The sequence below is a fragment of the Panthera onca genome, chromosome B3, assembly GCF_046562875.1.
Source record: "Panthera onca isolate mPanOnc1 chromosome B3, mPanOnc1 haplotype 2, whole genome shotgun sequence".
Taxonomy (NCBI): Eukaryota; Metazoa; Chordata; class Mammalia; order Carnivora; family Felidae; genus Panthera; species Panthera onca.
The window spans coordinates 21,283,459-21,308,424 of NC_138344.1; the positions used below are offsets into that span (position 1 = coordinate 21,283,459).

Below are 24,966 nucleotides of genomic sequence, written 5' to 3' on the forward strand. Positions count from 1 at the left end.
TAATACTCAAATAGACCCAAGGACACCTTTAAGCAATTCACCTCCAGAGTCAATGGTGGACAAGTGAGGGTACTGATCTACTTCATCTACACTATCATTATGAAAACCTTAACAGTGGTGGTAGAACCTGTTTGAGGACAGGCCCCAAATACTTACCAATTCAAGAATGCAACTATCGTCTCAAAACGATCTTTCTCTCAACAAAACTAATGTTATAGTAAATTTGAATTGCAATAACTTTTATACTTAAAAATGCATAAGCCTATTATAAGAACAGCAACCTAACATTCACTTGAGGATTTAATTGAAATTTACTCATGTCAAGTTCTCAGCTTATACCATTTGAGTAGCTGTCCATCCTGAAACCAAGCCTCCTTCACATAGCCTGTGAGGCCCTGTGCCTCTCGCCCTCTAACACTGTCCTCCTCACTATCATGCGACAGTGCCCTTTTAATCCTTCTAGGGATCCTACTTCTTCCATCACATGAGTCTTTGCACGTCTTGTTCCCATTTCCTGGAATATTCTTTTCTTCTCCTTTAGCCTAATCACTTTCTCAGGAATGCCGCCCCCCCATGCCTTGTTTTAATCTCCCTGACTAGATTAAATCCTTCAATCCTACCATCATACACTTGTAATTCCTAGCATTTACACAGCCACTGTTTATATATATGTGTGTGTATATATATATATTAAAATCACTGCCTGTCCCACCCTCAGGATCATATACTTCATGAGGGTAGAAGATGGGCTGATTTTTCTTCAATGATGAAATTTCAGTTCCTAGACAAATGCCTAGGACAAGGCATGATCTCAGTCATGAGATCCAGCCCTGTGTTGGGCTCTGCATTGAGCATGGAGCCTGCTTAAGATATTCTCATTCTCTCTCTCTCTCTCTCTCTCTCCCTCTGTGTGTGCGTGTGGGTCCCTCTCGCTGCTCACTTGTGCTCTCTCTAAAAAAAAATTTTTTTTAAACTAGTAAGAAGAAAATTTTCAGTATTTATTTCTCTATGCTTACATAAAATGAAATGTACTGTATCTAAATACAGGAAGCATAAAAACAGAACTAAAGATTCAAAGTACTACTCTTAACTGGATTCTAATGAGAAAAAAATTTGAAAAGACAAAAATATACACTGAAACTCATTAAATAGTTCAAATACATAAAATTTAAATCTTCCATAGCTCCTTGAACCCAATGCTTTCCAATAACAGAATGTGAACTAGTGAATACTCAACCTTTCTTCCCACCAAGAAATCTTCGTTACCAATTACAGAGAACCCTTAACTTGAAAAACAAAACAAAACAAAAAACAACCCTGCATTAATTATTCACAGTTCTCAGTTCTCAGAGTTAGATGTTACTCCTATAACACGGACTTCTTCAAAGTAAGACTACTGGCTCACAAAGTATAACCTACATCAATCACTTCATGCTGCGCCACTCTTTTTTTTTTTTTTTTTTAATGTTTATTTATTTTTGAAAGAGACAGAGAGAGTGGGAGAGGGGTAGTGAGAGAGGGAGACACAGAATCGGAAGCAGGCTCCAGGCTCTGAGCTGTCGGCACAGAGCCTGACACGGGGCTTGAACTCACGAACTGCAAGGTCATGACTTGAGCCGAAGTCAGACACTCAACCAACTGAGCCACCCAGGCACCCCTGTGCCACTCTTCTTAACTAGCCAACTCACTTGCCCAAAGACTTCAAACAGTGCTACAAAAATTCATTCATTTGTAACGCTAAAGATTCATATATACTTCTTATGAATGTTATATTCAAAAGTTTACTTAAAAAACAGCTATGCCACAAGATTTTAGGTTTCTGAGAAGGGAAGAGAATGTAATATTGGACAGAAAGAGATGGGAGGTCTTGTTGGACAGGACATGGCAACTTCATTAGTACCATCAGTCAATTGTATTTATGATGCACACGTTCTAGAACAGCCCTTCTTCTCTAGCAACATGATTCTCTTACTGATGGCACAAATGTAAAATGTCAAGTCCATGAGTGCAGTTGAGAATGAGACAAAGATAAAAAGAGAATACATTTAATGTGTCCAGACCTGGTTTTTGTAAGTAACACTTTACTGAAACATATCCATGCTTATTTGTTTGTGTATTATCTATGACTCCTTTCATTGGACAAAGGCAGTGCTGGGTGCTTGCAAAAGAGAATTTATGGCCTCCAAAGTTGAAAACATTTATTGTCTGATACTTTACAGAAAGTCTGCCTTCCCCTGTGCTAGACATGGTTACTTAAGTGAGAACTTTCACATATACACAGATGGATGCAGACATAAAGAAATGGGTATATACTTAGGTTACTAGTACACTTGCATATTTTCTACTCTGTCCCCTCCAGGCCTAAAAGCACATTCAGCACACAGATCTTGGTATTTAAGACCATTCTCCAACAGAAGGAACTAGAGCTCCTTGCAAAAACAGCTAATTCCAGGGCCAGGGCAGAGAAAACAAAAAGAGGAGTTGGGAGTCTTTGGTAGTTCCAGAATGCCAGAAAGTACGGAAGGAGAATAGGGGGTGAGGGAAGACATTTCAAAACGATACACCAACACAAAAGAATTCACCAAACTATCAGTAAGAATGGAGAAACTGTCAGACTAAAGACACTAAGGAGACATAATGACTAAATGCAATACAGTATCCCAGACGTCATCTTGGAACAAGTAACAGACATCAGTGGAAAGACGACGGAAATGTGAAGAAAACTTGCGATTTAGTTAATAACAATACTAATTTTTTAATTTAGCTCAATTTAACAAGGTTATGTAAGATGTTAACATTAGGGAAAGTTAGGTGAACAGTATATGTTAACTATCTGCACTCTTATACAACTCTTTTATAAATTCCAGCTTATTTAAAAGTAAAACTGAGAAAAAACTGGACAAGAAATAGAAAAGTAACAACAACAAAAGTGGAACAGGGGGACTCTATGCTATGGTCTTTTAAGGAAACTTAAGTGTCACACAGCTCTGAGAGCAGAAAACGGGAATAAGCCCTTGGGAGAGAAAGAGCAGTAGGGCGGGATGGGGCAGGGGAAGAAAAGGAGGGCACTTCTGGGGAGATGCTCTATTTGGGTCTTATTATTATAAACGTATAATTAAGTGTCAAGTTAACCTGGCTTGAGTTTTACTTGATGACACTAAATTATGTTCACTCACATGGAATCAGTCTTTAAAATGGTTGGGTCATGTAACACGGCTGTCTGCTCTCACAATAATTTTCTGCTTATACTTAGTAAGAAAGAAGTAACACTGGGTAGGAGTTGTTAAAGCTACTATGTACTGCAGTCCTGTGGGCCACAACACTAGCTTACAAACAAGAAAGAAAAAGATACAAAATGGCCTTTTCCTAGAGAGCACAGATACATAAATAGAAGAGTTCTGGACTGTCCTTGGTGTGTCTTGAATTAGTGACCCCTGAGGAAAAAAAACACCTAACAAAAGCTTCAAAACTCCAGGAGACCATGAAGTTTTCCCAGAGACCGCGTGCCTGCGCTTCTCAGGTGGCAGAGCAGTGCTGTGCTGGAAGGCTTGCACTGGCTCATGAGAACCATTGAGTTACTCCTCCCCCCACACCCTCCACCCCTAGCTCTGTGCTCCCAAGTTGACAGCCTGCAATCAGACCTGGTGGGAGGGTTTTCACCACCAAGCACTTTCCAGCACACCACTGAAGGGAAGCCACAGGGAGGCCTCATAGAAGACAAAGTAGGAAATTGGCTTCACTGTGGGGTAAGCAGAAGGCACCACAGAAAAAGCTATCTAAATCAGAAGATGATAGGTCAAGAGTTTCTACTACCACCTGGGAAGGAATCAAAATTTGCTTTCTTAAGACCCTTCCATGTGTAAAAATAAATAAGAAAGGAAGTAAAATTAATAAATCTCCAAAAATGGTATAGCTAAGTTTTTAACTTCTGGAGAACCAAAGAACTTCATATTATCTTTCATGATACCTTACACATTTAGAAAATCAATCCATTTTTGATGAATAAAATTTAATTTTCTCATACATTTTAATCTTGGAAAATAGTTTAAGACAAAACTTTACTGTGTAGAGTGGCTAATTAACCTATAGAATGTATTTAGGCCCAAAGCAGAATTCAATATATGGCTTTACATATGGTGACTGGCTGTCTGGAACTGAGGGGAGGCTCGGCATACAGCACTTTCAGCACTAATACAGGATAGTCATGAGCAAAGTGGGACCAGTTGTTAACCTTAGCTATAGATAAATTCAGGAATTTAAGTGGCCTAAAAATTACTAATGGAGGTTGAAACTATACAGAAGACAAACACATTGTTACTTATATGTAACAACATGTGCAACTCTGATGCCCTCGTGGATACTAAAGAGTCCAATTTTGCAGGTCACACAATACAAAAAAGCATGTAATCAAGCAGCACCTCCAGCAGGTGCCACCCACAGTGTGGGCTGAAGGATGGTTAGAAGTGCAGACTCTGGGAAGAAACCAGAAGGAAATCTTGCAGGCAGAAGAGGACTGAGATAGAGAGAACATGTGATAAAATAGTTACAAAGGCTACACAAGCAAACAGGCATTTGGAAGAGAGAAAGGAAGCAGCCTGACTGAAGCAAGTATCAACACTGGGAAACGGTGCAGAGGTCAGCAAGGTGGAGTGTTAGCAAATTATAGAGGTTACAGAATTTGGATTTTTATCCTGGGTAAGCAGGATTTTACCTGTGCAGGTTCACAAAGAGTTTCTGAGCAGGAGCTAAGGTACAAAGAGACTGGTGGTCAGAACGGAGGAAGCGAGTAACAAAATGCTGGCTTATGGCACCGCAGCAGCAGCCTAAGGACAACAGCCCTGAAGGCTCTATAGGTGAGGGACAAACACAATGGTTACACGGTACACTGCACCAAATGGAGTTATAAGTCCTTCGGGACTTTCAAAAGTAACGTACGTATGAATTAAAATACTACAGAAAATCAGCCTACAATCATCTCTAAAGCTTATCTACAAAAGGGTATTAAAAAACAATACAAAGGGGCACCTGGGTGGCTCAGCTGGATAAGCATCTGACTCTTGATATCGGCTCAGGTCATGATCTGTTTGTGGGACTGAGCTCTAAGTCGGGCTCTGCGCTGGCAGTGTGGAGCCTGCTTGGGATGCTCGCTCTCTCTCTCTCTCTCTCTCTCCCCCTCCCCAGCTTGTGCTAGCTCATACACATGCTCTCTCTCTCTCTCTCAAAATAAACAAACTAAAAAATAAAAATAAAAAACAACACAAAACATAAAACACTTGAAAGAGAAAGGGGACCATTAAGGGATTTACAATGCAAGTGAAGACATAAGAACTACAGTGAGGCAGAAAACAAAAACAGTAGATAAAACAGGTCTAAACAGTGAATGCGTTAAAAAAAATATATAAACAAGACATCTACTCAACAATGGCTATTTTCATTTTCCAGATGGCCCATGGTCGTATGCTTTTCTGATCCGATTACAAAAGACTCAGACAATGAGTGCATTCATTATCGATCTAACAGTTAATCTCAATGCTGAAAAGCCCTGCTGGCATTATAGATGGGAAGGGGAAAGAGCTGAGCAGACACAGCCTTAGCACAGTGGCTGAGGCTTAGCAGGCACTCAAGATGCAGAGCAGAAGTCATTTCCTGACACCCTCTCCCCAAAAATCTCGCTTAGGTGACCCTCCTCTGAGCTCTCTTAACCTCTGCTCTCCTGAAGCATTTCCCCCAATAAACAGAAACTGTCTCACGACAGGACCCCAACTTTTTTTAGCTTTTTACTCCTCTGCCAAACAGTGTGGAACATGCATCCAATACCTGCTGAACAATTAACTCCTTACTCTTAGCCATAGTGTTCCAAGCCTCAAATCCTCCCTCCCACATCACAGATCCTTAAAAAGATCCTGTTGCAGAGTTAGAAGAGACAAAAGGCCATTAAGCCTACTTATTACAAATCTCACAACTTCATGACAAAGCCGCTGGCATTCCACCAGCCTCTGCTTTGGCACAGCCAGCGACAGGAAGTCCACTGCCTCCCAAGACGGTCCATTTTCTGGCAGCTGAGTCGCAAAGTTGCTCAAGTTAGGTCAAAATCTGTCACTGTTGTGGAAAGGGCACAGCCAAGGACAGAGCTCTTTTCACCTTACTAGATAACTTCTAGGTGGACATCCAATCCGCCCTCCCTCCAGTTCCAAAGCATAAATCTACCCTAATGTCACCAGGGAGGTCAGGCAGGCCCTGCTGCATAGTGGTTAAAGGCTCAGGCTGGGAGTTGGGCTCAGAATTCTGGCTCTGCCCTTGCTAGCTGTGCAATACTGGGCAAGTTACTTATATGTAACAACATGCGCGACTATAGTTTTCTCATCTGTCACATGAAGATAATAAACTGGTGCTTCCTGGATAACAGGATTTATGAGGAATAACCTGGAAACTATATATTAGTTAAGGATCTTAGCTGAAGGGTCAGAAACGAAGCCGAGGAGCTTTAACACCTTTGGAAGTCTCCCCCAGTGGTGTGACTCTGCCTCTCTCCAACATGTGATTTCCCTCTTCGGGGCAGGTTTTCTGAACTATGATCACTGGAAGAATTACCAAAAAGTATCTCTTTGCTTAGTACCAATCTGAAAATACCCAGAGGCAGAACTGTGCCCATTCTTGCAGTCTGGGATGGGTTGTTATCCTTGCTGGGGACACTAGAACCCAAGGCTGTGTGGGGATTTGGGAGACCAATGTGTCAAAAGAGAGAGGGTGAAGTTTTCAGAAGACAGTGAAAAGACTCCCAGGCAGACAAAATTAATGATGATCTCTGTGTAAGTACTTATTAATTTGCACCTATGATATTATGAAAACCTCATCAAATTCAGATTCCACAAATTAGGTATACTACAAAAACAATTCAGGCAACCAACACAGAATTCCTAACCTTCTTTATTTTGTTAATTTAAAAACTCCTTTAAAAACACAGCTATTGTCACCATCCTTTAACAGAATATATCTATACCAGAAGCTGGAAGGACAAAATCCCAGAACATAGGACAATCCTTTAAATCAATTTAGCTCAGCGGCGCTTGGGTGGCTCAATAGGTTAAGTGACTAACTCTTGACTGGCTCAGGTCATGATCTCACGGTTGGTGAGTTTGAGTCCAGCTTTGGGTTCTGCAGTGGCAGTGCAGAGCCTGCTTGGGATTCTCTGTCTCCTCTCTCTCTGCCCCTCTCCAACTTGTGTTCTCTCTCTCTCAAAAATAAACTTAAAAAAATCAATTTAGTTCTATGGAAAAAAGCTGCATTTTCTTAATTTGACCAAGAGCTGGTAAAAACTTCATCCAGGTCTGATGCCAGCCAGACCCTGGAAGACAGTGATATAGGTCACAATCTTCCACCTTGTCCACAGGTCTTGCTGTGATCCAGGTGCACTACTCCCAGCACTTTCCCCATCTAGCACTGAGCTACACTCAGATGCTCAGTGAACTGCCTCACCAGTCCAACAGCTATCCAAAGATATGAGCATAGTCTGACAGTACTTGGTCTTAACAAATACATACAGGAACACAGATACACACACATTCATTTAAAAATTCAAACTCTCCCTATTTTCAAAAGGATTGCGGTGATTTTATACATATACAATCGTTAAAAGACCAAGATTCCCATAACGCTGGGAAGTTGAAGAGAAAGCCTAGACAAAGCCAGCTGCTTTGATAAGGGACTGTATTTCAATTCCAGACTTAGATAATAATTCTCTTAAGAAGCGTGGCCCTGGGAGACAGCAGAGACACATGACAAAATAAGTCTTCCTCTGACTGCTGAATCTGAGAGTTGGTCTGTCTGCATGTGTGCATGTCTATGGTAACCATTCAAGCTGGTGTTCTAAGGGGTTCTTTTTTTCTTTTCTAAAGTTTACTAATTTTGAGAGAGAGCGGCATGTGAGCAGCAGAGGGGCAGAGAGAGAGGGAGAGAGACAGAATCCCAACCAGGCTCCTCATTGTCAGCACAGAGCCCGATGCAGGGCTTGATCTCAGGAACCGTGAGATCATAACCCTAGCTGAATTCAAGAGTCACAGGCTGAACCAACTGAGCCACCCAGGTGCCCCTGAGGGGTTCTTTCATATAGTCATTCACTCAATCAACATCTCAATGCGCTACAATAGACAACACAGCCACAAAGTTGAATTAAGTACAACCTCCATCTCAAGGAAGTTCATGAACCAGGCAAACTGAAAACTCCTAACATAAAGCATAAAGCACAATCTAAATTAAGTGACCAGTGTCTTCTCTTTTCTTCATTTAACAAAAGATGAAGATCGTTTTAAATTTAGCCTTAAGTTCCAACAGAGCACACAGTAACTGTACACAAACAGCTGATTTTGTGTCTAATTTTCATCTGCTTATAAAAGTTCAAACTTCAGGCATCTAAAGTAGGATATCCTTGAATCCAAGGCACTATGCCCAAGCATAACATGCAATACTGTATCTGAACAATTCCTTCTTGTTCTGCATGCCTATGTAAAGCCACAGGTGACGTGGCCAAGTTTTCTCTTGGTTGCTGACTGTAATGAAGGCAAGAACTATATTATTAAGTAAGCCCTTACAGTAAAAGCCTTAACCGAGCCCATGTCTTTAGATCACCAATGCCTCAGTTACTTTCCAACTGCCTTCCCAGATTTCACAGGTGGAGTAGTAGGATGCAGGCCAAAGAAGGAGCAACAGAGGTTCTAGTGGTGGTCAGACATGTCACTCAAGAGGGAAAGCAAGAAAGAGAGACCACAACAGGGTGGTCAGATAGAAACTGTAAGTGTGTGGGAAGGCCAAGAGGAGAAAGTAAGAACAGAAGGGGTGAGGAAGGCAGGCAAAAGACGCACTAATCTAGGATTGGCTAAATGTTTTGTAAGAAATAAGTTAGCTGCAAACAGAACCCAGGGTACCAGAGCCATCACATATGTGTACCCAGAGCCAATGCAAGAAAATGTAACACAAATCAGACTATCCAGATTTAACTGCCCTTTCTGGGACAAGTAAACCACTTACAGTCAGGAAATAAGTTTATGTCTTCCCCAGAAAACTGTGACTTTTTAGTAGAGAGGTAAGGTTTTAGCTAATTCTACAGAACCATAATCCTTCAGTGTGAAGTCCTTCAAGCTCATTGATACTTAGTAACACTTTCATAAGCATTATTTTAAATATAAAACTCAATCTTAAAAAAATCCAGCACTATCATTTGTATGTAAGACCTGTTGTTTATTAGAGTCAAATCATAATGTCGGAAGAGGGACATCAAGGCCGAAGAACAGGGCCTATTCAGACAAAGTAAAGGAAGCCAAAGTTCAATAGCTCACAGGCACTCATTCAAGATGAGTACTGTTTCCCACAGCTGACTTTGAAATGCCTGGAGTGACTAAGGCCAAAACAGAGCACGCACACGGAGCAAAGGTTACTTATTAATTCTATTGTTAATACTAAGGAAAAGTACAAAGGATTATTTAGCACGCCCTGGTAGGATAAAAAGCATTAACAAAATAAAGGCAAAATATTTATAACTAACTCCCATAATAAAGCTAAAAACAATTTTTAAGAGTTTGCATCTATAATTTTTAAGAGGTTGACGTTTTTAATGTGTTTGTTCCTACCTAACACTTAAAATTTTAATGCACAAAATTTAAAGTTTCCATATTTGCTCAATTACTACCCATAAAGTTCCAATCATTTTATTAGATTTAACATTAAGTAACGAGTAAGATTCTTAAATGCTGACGGTAGCCACACAAATTGGTATGTGATTAGATTTCAGGCTTAAAACAGGCTTCCCTAAGTATCTGACTACTTCCCTCTATAGTCACATTAAACAACTGACTTTCCTAATTATTATACCTTGTTATACAATTCAAAATACCAATTAAATATTTTATATATTTTAAAACTAAGCTCCTATCTACCACAATTCCTACCTCTACCTCTTAGGGTCTTCTAAGGTAAATTTTGCTTTAAACCAGTGCTTCTTCACTGGGAGGAAATTTTGCTCCCAGAGGCAAAAAACAAAAAAAATAAGTTTTGGCAACGTCTGGAGACGTTTTGGTTGTTGTAACTAGGAGGTGGAGGAGCGGGGGTGCTGCTGGCATCTGGTGGGCAAAGGCCAGGGATGCTGTTATACACATCCTACAATGCACAGGGCAGCCCCTATAACAAAGAATACTCAGGCCCAAAATGTCAACAGTGCCTCTGTTGGGAAACCCCATTCTAAACTGAAACAAGTAAATTTGCAAACACAGCTGACACCTTCAAAAAAACAATTGCCAAGTAAGTAATTCAAAGTTCACTAAGCTTTGTTATTGGTATAGAGACCCAGACATAATAAAAGTTGCTTTTCATACCATTAAAATGATGATCTATTAATCATTAATGCATGAAGTTGCAGGCAAGAAGGGCAAAGAGTACTTTCCCTACCTAAGCAATTAATGATTGCTTAAAAAATGACCATTTCAGGAGACAAAGAAAGAAAGAAAGAAAGACAGTGATATTCTTGACAGTTTCCTAGGGTGCTTATATTTTCAAAGACAAACATCAAGTTTTTCTGCCCTCAGTCCTTAGATTTTTAACCGGATAAAGTTTAAAATGAAATAGAAGAAACAAGTTAACCACATGGTACTAGTTGGTAGAATAATCCTGGACCAAAACACATTACTAAAGTGTCCGCTGAAACTCTGATGTTTACCTGGCAAAAGCACTGGTTCCAGTTTTTTAATCTTCGGTTCCGAATTAATCTTATCGTCAGTCTGAAATACATTAGCAAAATAAATCAAGATCAAAACTTTTCCTCCCCCGTGAGATACCAAAGCAAATTTTGTTTTCTAAGTGATGACACATGCAACAGACACATATTGCTCCCGCCCCCTTAAAATCTTTCACATGTTCTACCAGATCTTTTCAAGATCTGTTCATTATCGATTGGGGAGCCTGACAAAAATATGAAAACGGCCGATGCCGTTTCCAGGTGTTCACATTTATGACAGGTAACCTCTTCACCAGGTGCCCACAAACGATGCACTCATGCTGGCGGCCACCGCGCGGACAATCGCCAGGCAAAGAGCTAAATAAGTCCGATTCCAAACACTCCCCACACACGGCAAAACTACGGATCACAGGTCTCCAGGCAGAGAAAGGCTGTGGCGAAGTTTTACAAGTTTCCACCGATCCAGTGGGGGCTCCGGAGAAGGTGCGTTTCCCTGCGCCGGGGCTCTGGCAATCGCACGGCTGGGGATAGGGAGACCCGGGGAGCTTCCCGAGGGGGTCGGCCCCGGCGGCTCCCCGGAAGCGCCAAGGAGAGGAGCGCTCTCGAGGAGGGGGTTGTTTACCTGGGGCGGCGGCAGGAGGTAGGACCTGAAGGTGGGTCTGGGCGGCTTGAGGGAGAACATGGTGCCGCCGCCTTTTCGCCCCCGCCGGGTCGCAACCCGGGACCCGCCGCGGGCCAGCGGTAGCGCCGACGCCTCCCGACGCCCGCGGGCTCAGAGCTCCCCGTGCGGCCGCCCAGGCCCCGTCTGCGGCCAGCCGGCCCGGGCGGACTGACGGGCGGGGACACGGCGGAGCGCCCGCCCGAGCGGGGAGGAGCCGGGGCAGAGTTGGGTCGACTCGGGCGCCTGGGCCCATCCCCGGAAGGGGCCCGGCGCCCCGCCCCGAGAGACGGTGCGCGCGGGGTCGGCGGCCGGCCGCTCCTGGCCTCTAGGCCGCGCTGGTCCCGGAACGCAAGACTCGCGCCGCCCGCCTGCTGCCGGGACCTTCAGGGAGCGCGCCGGGGGGAGCGAGGCTCGGCAGCCATCTTGAGAGGACAGCTGGGGAGGGCGCTCCTACGGCGGCCCGCAGGGCTCACTGGGGCCCACAGGGACCTACGGCGGCCCGCGGGGGTCATGGCTGTAGCCGGAGGGGCCGGCGACCTTGGCTCAGAGCTCTCTCTTTTCCTGGCACAGCTCCCTTGACGGCGGCTCATTAGACACCCAGCTCGCGCGAGCATTGTGGTTTTAAGTCGTCGGGAGGAGCCCAGGCATGGGGAAAGGGATTCTGGTGCCCCGGACTCAGCCAGTCACACTGTGCGTCCAGCATGTGAAGGAACCGCACTGGGAAAGTGGACCAGTGCTGCCAGCAGCGACCAGGATTAAACGTCTAGCGCAGTCTGGATAAAGCTCCCTTAAAGGTCCTACAGTTTGGGAGATTGTCTTCCATCATCCCGTCTGTTGTCTTTGCGCAAAGCTTTGAGACTGGGATATCCTACCAAGCTGAGCTGACTGCTGATTTCCATGGGATGTTGAGACCAGCGTGGGCCTAGGGACTGACATGACATTGGCAGTCAACTCAGACTCCTCAACTTAGTTTATTATAACTTTGACCCTCCTTATTAAAATTTAATGTGGATAAAAGATATTAAACAAGTTAACGTCCTTTCTTTTCTCACCCATCCAAACAGGTAAAGATACCTAGTGAGCAGATAAATGATCAAAAACCCAGCAAGAGTGAGGCACTAGCAGTGTGGGGCCTTCATTAGGCAAAGGAACAAAAAGTCCGCCTGTTAATTTTGCAGTTAACACTTAGATGAATTTAAGCATATGGAGCACAGGGCATTTCCTAACTCGAAACATATTTCCGAACTGAAGCAGCCTTTGGTGGAGGGGGGCTAGTGATGTACCACTTTGGGGAATCTGTTAGTTGAGAGTTGATCCTTCTTTTGCTCTGAATAAACCCCTAATCCAGCATTTTATAACTAATGTCACAAGGAAGCTCCAGTATGACCATATGAATCATAATCATACTGACAAGTGTTGCTAATTGAAACATTAAAAAAATTTGAGATTCAAAAGTTTGCTTTTTCTCTGAAAATAATTTATCCTGGATTTAGAACACTACTGATTTTTCTTGTTAGTTTGGGTAACACATGATTTCATTTGCTCAGGAACCACAATTGTACTTTAAAATGTTAAGTTCTTTGGGTTATTATGGGTGTTAACACTGTGCATACACATTTAAAAATTTTTATGAGGGGTGCCTGGGTGGCTCAGTCGGTTAAGCGGCCGACTTTGGCTCAGGTCATGATCTCACGGTCAGTGAGTTCAAGCCCCGCGTCCTGCTCTGTGCTGACCGGTCAGAGCCTGGAGCCTGTTTCAGATTCTGTGTCTCCCTCTCTCTGACCCTCCCCCGTTCATGCTCTGTCTCCCTCTGTCTCAAAAATAAATAAACGTTAAAAATAAAAAATAAAAAATTTTTATGAATAGTCTGATTTTTCTACCGTAAATGGATTTAAAAAAAAAAAAAACAACAACAAACTCATGCAATAAAGATCAGATTTGGGGTTACCAGAGGCAAGGGATAGGAGAGGGGAATTGAAGAAAGGTGGTCAAAAAGTGCACACTTCCAGTTACAAGATAAATAAGTACTAAGGATGTAATGTATAGCATGATGCCTATAGTTAATACAACTGTATGATATATAAGAAAGCTGTTAAGACAGTAAATTCTATGAGTTCTCATCACAAGAAAAAAATTTTTTCTTTGCTTTCTCTTTACTGTGTCTGTATGAGATGATGAAATGCTCCTAAACTTAATGCAGTAATCACTTCACAATATATGTAAGTCAAACATTATGCTATATGCTTTAAACTCGTAGGTCAGTTATATCTCAAAACCAGAGCAAACTGGTACAGCCATTCTGGAAAACAGTATGGAGGTTCCTCAAAAAGTTGAAAATATCACTGCCCTGTGACCCAGCAATTGTACTACTAGGCATTCATCCAAAAGATACAAGATTACTGATTCAAAGGGGGCACATGCACCTCAATTTTATAGCAGCACTATCGACAATAACCAAATTATGAAAATACGGAATATTACTCAGCCATCAAAAGAATGAAATCTTGCTATTTGTCATGATGTGGATGGAACTAAAGTGTATTATGCTAAGCGAAATAAATCAGTAAGAGAAAGACAAATATCATATGATTTCACTCATGTGGAATTTAAGAAACAAACGATGAACTTAGGGGAAGGAAAGGGAAAACAAAATAAGATAAAAGCAGAGAGGGAGGCAAACCATAAGAGACTCTTAAATATAGAGAACAAACAGGGTTGCTGGAGGGGAGGTGGGTAGAGAAATGAGCTAAATAATTGATGGGTATTAAGGAGAGCACTTGTGATAAGCACCAGGTGTTATATGTAAGTGATGAATCACTAAATTCTGACCCTGAAACCAATACTATGCTATATATTAACTAACTTAAATTTAAACAAAATCTTGGAAGGAAAAAGGGGGGGGGAGGGAGAGTGGATTTTTTTTTTTCCAATGAATATTCTCCAAGTAATATGTGAGTTTTTCTTTAAAGTTCAGTGACTTACTCTGTGATTTGGGTTTTGCCATATTGGTTTTCTTGGAAACTACAACTCTAATATGTGACCCTACAATAGAAAAATAGAAAAACTTTTGGTTTCCAGATTTTTTTATTGACCTAACCCTAAATTTTATGACATTTTCAGATACCTAATTATATTGTTCTGCTTGCGCCACCATAATAAAATATTACAGACTGTATGCTGAAACAACAGAAATTTATTTCTCACGGTTCTAGACGGTGGGAAGTCCAAGATCAAGGCATAGACAAGATAGGTTTCTCCTAAGAGTTCTTTGACTTGTTTGCCAACAGTGGTTGTGTTTTCATATGCCCAAGGTGGGGAAAAGAAAGAAAGAGAGAGAGGATGTGCACTCTGGTGTCTCTTCTTTTAAGGGCACTAATCCTGTTGGATCAGAATTCCACCCTTTATGATCTCATTAAGCTTAATTACTTCCTACAGGCCCTATCTCCAAATGTAGTCACATTTAGGGGTCAGGGCTTCAACATATGAATTTGGGGAGGATACAGTGCAGTCCATAGCACTAGTCTTAAGGCTTCTATTCAGCCGTGACCTCCTTGATACTTTGACTACAACCTTCTTTTGACTCTAATGCCACTCTTTTGTCCTATTTTTATGACTCTGTTTCCATCATGGGTCCTATCATGGGGGATAGTGGTATTCCCTACAGATCATTTCCTTTCCCCTATGAAGAGAAAAAAAAAAAAAGCTAACATTTCTTGAATACCTATTAGGTGCTAGGAATTTTATATATTTATTCAGTTACCAAATTTGTATGAGTGCTACCTTTGTGCTAAAACAAAACAAAACAACTATTCAGGTCACCAAGAAGACAAAGTTCCTACTTTCATGGCATTATGAGTAGAAAGATATATACAAAAATGGATATATAGTATGTTTGGGGGTAATAAGAGCCATAAAACAAGGGAAGAGGATGAGAATTCTAGTTTGTGATGGTAGGTGAGGTGTGGTCATGGACAAGATGACACTTGAGCAGAGAGTGACCAAAGAAGTGAAGGAGTAAGCTAGGTAGAAATCAGGAGGAAGAGCTTGGGGACAGAGGGGAGAGCAGCGCAAATGTCCTGAGGTGAGAGGGTGCCTGGTATGTTTGAGGCCAGTGCAGCTGATGCAGCCCTACTCCACTGGGACAGGAAAGTCAGAGAGAAAGAACAGGCCAGATCTCATAGGGCCTGAAAGCTGAGAAAACCTTTTGCAATATTTTAAGCTAAGAATGACATAATTCTGGCTGACATTTTAAAAATAATCACTCCCATTGCTGTGGGAGTACAGCATGGTAGAAACTGAGAGACTAGTTGGCAACTATTAGAATAGTTCAGATAAAAGAAGGTGATGGTGGTAGCAGTGGAAAAAGGGAAGACATGGTTATGCATAATGTCTACAAAACTCTCCCATTGCCTGGGTATGTGGGCCTTTAAGATGACTATTAAGTGGTTTAAACAATCTGTTTCTTGAGGGGAGATTCTGGGGGAAATGATAGCAGCATTATTGCTTGGTCTCCACATAAAAAAAGACAAAGAAACTCTAAAACAAAAACAAACCCATGGATGACATCTACAACCAATCTAAATGAAACAATATTCTCATGATCTCCAGTATGCAGGTAAGTGGGAACAAAGCAATAGCAGTCACAAGATCTTTATGGTATCAGCAAAGGGAATCAGTGAGGCATCTGGAGAATTCCAAAATAGCTAAAAGGTATTCACTGGAAAGCCCAGCCAGTCAAGTTGAGAATGAAGGGGTGTTTGTTCTCTCCAACATCGTGAGAGTGCAGGGGTCTCATGGTAAGGTCTGAAGAGAGTGGAACAATATAGCTGTAGGAACTCTTGAAACTGACCTACCAGCACTTCCTTAGAAAGGACCCCCACTGAGGACAAACTGCTGGGCATGGAAACAAAAGTGAACCAGATAGAGACAAAGAGAAGAGAAGGTCCGAAAAAAATGGAGGACCAGAAAGTCTCCAAAAGTAAGCTGACTTTAAAAATTTTAAGACCACACTGTGAAAACAGAAAAGATTCTCTGTGAAGCAAGACAAGCTATCCTGGAAACTGCTTTGTTCAAAAAGTTCAAGAAAACCCATTTCACGTAAAAACAAGCAATAGGAAAGTAAGGAAGTCAAATCCTATAGAAGACTACTGTAGTGAAAAAGAGAATAAGAACAGAATAGCACTTCTATACACAATAAAAGCAGACCAGAAAGATATACCCACAGGAAAGATCAACTTTTAAGCACCCCCCCTTAAAAGATGCTAAGAAAATGATATGAGATATGAACGAACCATATAAATTGGAGTTAGAAACAATCAAAATGAAATGAACAAACTCAGAATGAATTAGAAATAAAAAAATTACTTTGGAAATGAAGACTAAACTAAAATACACTCAAGAGTTAGTAAGTAAAAACTGAGAACAAACTGAGGGTTAATGGGGGGTGGGAGGGAGGGGAGGGTGGGTGATGGGTATTGAGGAGGGCACCTTTTGGGATGAGCACTTGGTGTTGTATGGAAACCAATTTGACAATAAATTTCATATATTGAAAAAAAATTAAAAAAATAAAAAGTAAGTACATTTGATTACAGTAAGTACATTAAGAGAGTAAGTACAATAGAGTAAGTACATTAAGAGAAGTGGAAGATGAAATGGAGGAACATTTTATTTTGTTTTTTAAGTGTTTATTTTGAGAGAAAGAGACAATGATAGCATGTATGCATGTGAGCAGGGGAGGGGCAGAGAGAGTGGGAGAGAGAGAATCCCAGGCAGGCTCTGCACTGTCAGCACAGAGCCCCATGTGATGGCCTGATCTCATGAACTGTGAGATCATGACCTGAGCCAAAATCAAGAGTTGGACGCTTAACCGACTGAGCCACCCAGGCACCCCAGGAGGAAGATTTTAAAAATCAATGAAGATGGAATTTAAAAAGATCAGAGATAAGGTGGCAAACATTGAAGATAAGCAAAGGAGATCCAGCATACAGGTAATAGGAGTACCTGGGGGGGGGGGTGGGGAGGGGGAAGGAGGCAGGGATTAGGAAACAGAACAAATACTACAAACTAGGCTTTAAGAAAACCTCCTTGAAATTAAAAAAATATATGTATTTGAAACTTTGCACTGAGAGAACACACTGCACCTGAGAAAATTGATTTAGAATTATCAAAACTAAGACACGTTCTTGTAAAACTAGTGGACTTTAAAGGAAAAATAATACAAATTTCCTTGGGTATCTGGACAAAAAGAGCAAGTGATTTTTAAATGAAAAAGAATTAGATAATCCTTAGACTTCTTGGCAGCAATGCTTTATTCCAGAAGAAAATGGAGCAACGTATTTAATGTACTCAAGGAAAGAAAATGTGAGAATATGATAATTGCAAGGGATTGAAACACATAGATATGTTAAAATCCATGAGGTAATGATGTGGTTATGCACACACACATATATATACACATATTTCAATCTACTAGTCACCATTAGAGGATGAGAGGGAATCAATTCAATATCCTAATAACTGACAAATAAATGGGAAAAATCAATCATTGTCCTTGCTGTATGGTATGGACCATACTACTGTGAAACCAAATAGCAGGTGAAAGGAATCATTTCTTCATGAAGTATTCTAACTAATAAAAGAAAAAGATATAGGGTAGATTATTATGATTTTCAGCTTGCTATGAATTAGGGATCTAGGCAGCATCAACAGCCACAGACATCCCCAAAAGAGAGGCAAATAGACATATGTGCCTCATGAGGAAGGAAACGACACCACCCAATAGCCTTGCTAAAAGAATTGAACCTGAGCCTGAGTAAGCCTCTGAATTCTGCCAACTTGCAGAAGCAATTAAACGTGTCAAACTGCATATGAATATTCAACCAGTAAAATTCAGATTGCAGGAAACTTTGCAAGACAAATGGCCCATGTTCTTCAACAGGTAGATTGTAAAGAAGAGAAAGGGATGGGGGAGATTTGGCAAGTGAAAAAAAAAAAGAGAGAGCGAGACTCAACTATAGCGCTAAAGGACATTCAGGTGATGAAGCTATAATGAAATGCAAGTGTGGTGATTTTAAAGCATGCCTACAAAATGTCAAACACTCCTCCCGTTTGGGAGCCCTCCCTTTGAATCTGGACTGGCTTTAGTGACTCACCTGTAACCAAAAAAAAAAAAAAAAAAAAAAAAAAAAGAAGGCAGTGGAAGTGACTCTGCATGACCTCTGAGACTAGGTTATAAAAAACAATGACATTTCCTCCTTGCTCATGGGGACACTCACTTTGGGAGCCCTGAACTACTTTGTAAGAAACATGATTTTTATGAGGCTGCCATGCTGTGAGAAAGCCCAGGCCACATGGAGAGGCCATACATAGATCCTCTGGTGGACAGTTCAAGCTGAGCTTCGGATCCCAGCTGACAAACAGGATCCATCCCCAGACACATGAGGGAAGATGCTTCTAGATGACGTCAGCCTTAAGAGGTTGAATCACCTCCAGGCACTGAGTCTTCCCAGCTCAAACACTGTGAAATAGAAACTGGAATGCTGTAGCCTGTTTGCACTGGTTTGCAGAGTCAATTGTTAGTATCTTTTCCCAACTCCACATTCAGTGATGTCACATGGGTAGCTTGAAATTAGTCATGGTAGGAGTATTTGCCCCACAGAAGTGAGCAAATACTACAAATCGGGGTATTCATCTGTGTCTTATCTGAATTCCTGACCTACAACATCTGTGAGCATAATAAAACTGGTGTTTTAAGCCACCTAGTTTCAGAATCATCTGTTTTGTTTTGTTTTTTTTTTTTTTTTTACAAGGAATTGGCTACTATAAATAGAGTGATCACTTTTGTGGGGAAGAAGGTGGTTGAGATTGCAACTTGTGAAACTTTGGAGCAGCTGGAAATTCTATTAATATGGGTGGTGATTATAAAAATGCTCATCTTGGGGCGCTTAGGTGGCTCAGTTGGTTAAGCTTCCGACTTCGGCTCAGGTCATGATCTTGCAGCTCATGAGTTCAAGACCTGCGTCGGGCTCTGTGCTGGCAGCTTGGAGCCTGGATCCTGCTTCAGATTCTGTGTTTCCCTCTCTCTCTCTCTGCCCCACCCCGCTCACACTCTGTCTCTCTCAAAAATAAATAAACATTAAAAAATTAAAAAAATAAAGATGCTCATCTTAAAATAATTAAGTCATATATTTGTTATGTGTGATTTCATGTGTCTTTTATTTTATAATAAAAATTTCTATAAAATAGTCATTTTTATGTTGGAGATAGGGTGATGACTTCATTTGTCTTTATTTCCAATATATATTCAGCAAAATGCATTTTTCTAGCTCTGTGTGTGTGTGTGTGTGTGTGTGTGTGTGTGTGTAAGCTCTATGTCCGACATGGGGCTTGAATTCATGATCCTGGGGTCAAGAGTTACATGCTCTATTGACTGAGCCAGCCAGGCAACCCCAAAATGCATTTTTGATATGGAATAACTCTAAGACAATGCTAAGAGTTAAATTTAAAAATTTTGAAATCTAAATTGTGTAAACCTATAGGAGCCTCCTGGTAATAAATATATATATTCAGAAAATAAGCAATTGTACAGTCTCAAAGGAGAGAACCCCTTATATGAGTTCAATTCTTTACTCCTCTTTATCAAAGTAAAAAATGAGCTTACTTTAAGCTTATACAAATATAACTTTTATGAGTGTGCCAGAATTTACAGGATATAGAAATAAAGCCTTCTTAGTACGTTTTTTACTGTGTTTTACATAGAGCAGAAATACACTCCTAATTTATTTACTAAGACAGTTTTATACTAAATGTTTTGAACATACACATGTTCCTATTTTAATTACCTTAGATATTGCTAGATTTTTTATTAAATATAATTTATTGTCAAATTGGTTTCCATACAATACCCAGTGCTCATCCCAACAGGTGCCGTCCTCAATGCCCATCACCCACAGATATTGCTAGATTTGATCAGATTGGAAATTAGTTCCTAACATTCAGTTCCCTGTATTTAGCAAAATTAGAATGACTGTGTAATAATAATACAATAAATAGGCTTGCACAGTGCCCTACATAAGGGGCCCTCAATATTTGAGCTGTACTGAGTTGGTAGAACATGTAAATAGCAATATGGTTTGATTTCAGGTGTTTGAGAAAGGTGCCTGCCACAGGTAGTGAGATTTCACCATTATAAATGTACTTCCTTGGGGGTGCCTCGGTGGCTCGGTCAATTAAGCAACCGAGTTCAGCTTGGGTCACGATCTCACGGTTCGTGGCTTTGAGCCCTACATCGGGCTCTGTGCTGATGGCTCAGAGCCTGGAGCCTGCTTCCGATTCTGCACCTCCCCTGCTCGTGCTCTGTCCTTCTCTGTCTCTCAAAAAATAAATAAATGTTAATAATAAAAAAGAAGAATGTACTTCCTTGTGTCTGTAAGACAAATATTTAAAGACAAATATCACATCCCTTTCAGCCAACACCTCTACAGGAGTCAGAGTCACAAATCTCATGAGACTTATGGGCCTGGACTTGGCCCCATACCTGAGGCAAGGTAGGAGAGACCTCAGAAAAGGCAGGGGTGGGGGATTTGTAACGAATGGAGAGGTGGAGAATTCCAAACATAAGCTTTGCCTTCTTCAGACCCACTCTGTTGAGCTGTCATAGGTTCTCCAGCTTACTGTGAGAAGACTTTTTTTTTCTAGAATGTGGCAAAGGGCTGAAAGTTTTCTTGGCATAGACACACACACACACACACACACACACATGGTTAAGAAATCAAGTAAATTGTAATGGGTTAAGCACTGGGTTAAGTAACACATGCAGTAGGATGGATTAAATAGTCTTGATGTAGCAGTGGCTTTATTTATTAAATAATTGTTATCATTTCTTAGATTTCAAAGCCCCATCACCCATGCAATGGTACACCAGTACTTTTTTGACAAATTCAGCCCAGTTCAGGGATTCTGATCTGATGATTACAATTTCAGTCTCATTTAGGTGTTAATTATCTCTGATCCCTACCTTTGCATAACTACAGTGAATCTCTCTCTCTCTTTCTCTCTTCCCTTGCTGGTTTATGACCATGTGACAGTCTGAGTCTCATATGAGAATGGGTATAGTGGTAATTTTGTGATTATCCCCATTTCTGTCTGATCCGCCTACTCCCATGAGGCACTTCACTAAAGTAACAGTAGGCATGTAACTCCAGGCATGAGGCTGGCCTGATCTGTGTGCTCCAGGGACTCCCTGAGACCTCCCAAGAGATGCCGTTGCAAGATGGTGAGGGCCCAGGATCCAACTCTTAACTTCTGTGAATGTTACTGGCCTCTGCACTAGCCAGAGAAGATCCTTTTCTGTTTCTCTCTGCCCCTGTTTGTTTAATCAAGAGTGGTGGTGATAAACAATAGCCAAAGTATGGAAAGAGCCCAAATGTCCATTGATGGATGAGTGGATAAAGAAAATGTGGTATATATATACAATGGAGTATTACTCAGCAATCAAAAAGAATGAAATCTTGCCATTTGCAACTACATGGATGGAACTGGAGGGTATTATGCTAAGTGAAATTAGTCGGTCAGAGAAAGACAAAAATCATACGACTTCACTCATATGAGGACTTTAAGAGACAAAACAGTTGAACATAAGGGAAGGGAAACAAAAATAATATAAAAACAGGGAGGGGGACAAAACAAAGGAGACTCATAAATATGGAGAACAAACTGAGGGTTGCTGGAGGGGTTGTGGGAGGGGGGATGGGCTAAATGTGTAAGGGGCATTAAGGAATCTACTGAAATTATTGCTTCACTAGATACTAACTAATTTGGATGTAAATTTTAAAAAAATAAAAAATAAAGTTAAATCAAAAATAAAATAAAATAAAATAAAAACAAAAAAAAAGAAAAGAAAAAAAAGTGGTGGTGATAGGGTAGCCTTGAGGGTTCCTAGAGAGTGGCCCCTGACCTGACACCATGGGGAGCCCAGGAGTATGGTAGGTCTTTGAACTTAACAAGTTGAAGCACAGCACCTTATATTCTCAGCCATGAATGGTCTCTGGGTTCTCAACAATTCCCACCTTGATAATGTATCTTTCAGATTTTAGACATAGCTTTGCACAAACCATTGAATAGACAGAGGTACAGTTTATTTGTTTTTGCTTTCAAGGACTCCATGACAACAGGAAAATGCACATTGGATACTTTATTTTTACACATTAACAAAACTCTTGGTCACCCTAAACTATTACAATGTGATCTTTGATATAATTGTGTACTTTTTGTCTTCACTGTGTTATTACTGTAAAACATAAAACGTTAAAACAGAAAACAAAAACCCATAAAAAAATGATGCTAATGACTCATTTCCAGTTCTTGTACCTCACAATTTTTTCTTCTCTCCCACTCCTTTTTTTCTTTTTTCATATTTGCTTTGTCTTTTCATTTTTCTTTCTTACATAGTGGCTCACTGCTTTAGTAACCTATTGGTGGCACCCAAAGGCATTTCTTAGGCTACTTGGTGACCCTCAGAAATAAAAGAGATTGGAGAAACTTTTACTGATTAAGCAATTTACCTTGACTGGAATATTGTCACTTTCATCTGATGCTACTCCAACTAAAAACAACTTAAGTTTACTAACATATGCTAGCAAAATAATACTTTACGTTTACTGAATTAAATTTTAAATCTTAAGTCCAAACTGCCAAACATTTATGATGAAAATGTTTTCAGAAATTGATGATGTTAGATGACCAAGGTGGTATTCATCAATGGTTTTGATTTAAAAATCAAAGGAACAAAACATGTTAGCATTGAGTTTCTGTGGAAGTTTTCTCTTGGTTAGCCTTCTGCTCTTCTGTTGTAATTCCAGACACAACCACTAAGTTACTTACACTGCTGGCGTGTCCAGATCTGTCTAGTGTGCCCTGAATGGCTTTAGCTTTCCTAGGATGGCCATGTAAACTTTTTGACCTTAAGGATGGAAATCCCATAGTTTGGTCTGGCTTCACAGACAGTAAATTTTCCTTTTCAGTTCTGTCAGTTACATTTAGAGATAAATGAGAGATTTGAGGGACTATTTCAGAAACACAGTTTTCATCTTCAGTGTCTGTAATTTGCTCTTTATGCTCGGCTTGCATTGCAGCTTCTGACACAATGTAAGGGATATCTGTACTTCGAGAACGTGTGATCTTTTGAACTTGATATTTCCATTCTGTCGTCCAGTGTTGAACTGTAGAGGGTCCTGCTGGGTCCATGATTGAACTGTATTCTGTACTCCTGTTGTTAACCCCGCTGACCAGTTTTCGTCCACGGGAATATACAAAGCTTCTGGACTTCATTGTTTTATAAGCACTGAACGTTTCATCAGGGTGATAGCGTGTCAGTTTTGCTTCTTGTAGGGGATAGGAAATTGTGCCCTCTATCTGTGTTGTCTCCACTGTTAGCTGACGGTTCTGAAAATCTGATTTGTTCTGTCCATGCATAACATCTGTTTGATTTACACTTGGGGGAATGGTTTCTTCCCTTTTAGAGTCTGCCTGCTTTCCATCATCTTCGGCTGAGATCCCAATATCTGGACCTAGTTTCAGCTCTGAAGAGTTCTTTATGTCGTCTACTGCAAGTTGACTGCAGTCAGGTGTTGCTGGTGGGCTTGTGCTGGATAAAAGGTGAAGGCTATCTTGACGCTCTGGTACTAGATGCATTTTTGACTCCTTGTCTTCCTTCATCCGGAAGGAGCAGGCTTTCCTCCTGAATCCTGTCCCTGGTGACATTGAGAGATCCTCGTACAGCAACTCCTCTCCGTTAAAATGATATCTATACAAGCTATAACCATCGGCGCTATTGATACTGCTTTGTCTTAGAAGGTAAGTTGCATCACATTCAGAAGAAGCTCGGGACCGCGTCTGGATCAGGTCGGACTTGTCAACTCCTGCGAGATTTTCAAGAGCATTCACCATCCTGTTCGACAGTTCTTCCAGTTGAGAAAGGCGAAGGTCCACAGTCTGTAGGGAAGTTTTCATAAAATTTTCTCTTTCGTTGATTTCTTCCAATCTCATTGACATATTTTCAACTCTGGTGAACATAAAGGAACATAAAAGTTAAGCTGAAATTAACTAAAAATTAAAAAGAAAAATACAATGTGATTAGTGTTATATGATTTTCCAGGCTTTTGAGAATCATGGAGCTCACTGGGCATATTTTCAAACTTCATACTGCTTCATACTTCAAACTACTGAAAATGACTGTAAGCTCATATATGGATCTTGAGAAACTTAACAGAAGACCATGGGGGAAAGAATGGGGGAAAAAATTTACACAGAGGGAGGGAGGTAAACCATAAGAGACTCTTAAATACAGAGAACAAACTGAGGGTTGATGTGGGTGGGGGAGAGGGACAAATGGGTGATGGGCATTGAGGAGGGCACTTGTTGGGATGAGCGCTGGGTGTTATATGGAAGCCAATTTGACAATAAATTATATTAAAAAGAATAAAAATAAAAATGACTGCGAGAGCCTCAGAAAGTAATAGAAATACAGTTAACACATAGTGTATATACTACTTACCATTCATGGTTGTGTCTCACGTATTCATTA

At 40.8% G+C, this 24,966-nt stretch overlaps 2 protein-coding genes and 1 long non-coding RNA gene across 11 annotated transcripts in view; 1 reads left to right on the forward strand and 2 right to left on the reverse strand.

Annotated features, from left to right (window-relative positions):
- The window catches only part of MTMR10 (myotubularin related protein 10), a 54,984-nt gene extending 43,148 nt beyond the window's left edge, over positions 1–11,836 (reverse strand). Inside the window, exons 1-2 of the mRNA XM_060617869.3 lie at positions 11,346–11,836; positions 10,706–10,766 (exon numbers count right to left, since the gene is read on the reverse strand). Of these exons, the coding sequence (XP_060473852.2) occupies positions 10,706–10,766; positions 11,346–11,405 (121 nt within the window). The 5' untranslated portion in view covers positions 11,406–11,836. The remainder of the gene's footprint in view (positions 1–10,705; positions 10,767–11,345) is intronic.
- LOC144616725 (uncharacterized) lies at positions 1,988–13,187 on the forward strand. Its single transcript, XR_013556395.2, has 3 exons — positions 1,988–2,069; positions 11,020–11,206; positions 11,955–13,187. It is a non-coding gene; the product is annotated as an uncharacterized LOC144616725 (long non-coding RNA).
- A 9,315-nt stretch (positions 13,188–22,502) lies between these two features.
- The window catches only part of TRPM1 (transient receptor potential cation channel subfamily M member 1), a 136,226-nt gene continuing 133,762 nt past the window's right edge, over positions 22,503–24,966 (reverse strand). For all 9 annotated transcript variants that reach the window (XM_060617880.2, XM_060617874.3, XM_060617875.3 and 6 more), the window contains one exon: positions 22,503–24,444. In XM_060617880.2, coding sequence (XP_060473863.1) covers positions 23,178–24,444 — 1,267 coding nt within the window. In that variant the 3' untranslated portion in view covers positions 22,503–23,177. The remainder of the gene's footprint in view (positions 24,445–24,966) is intronic.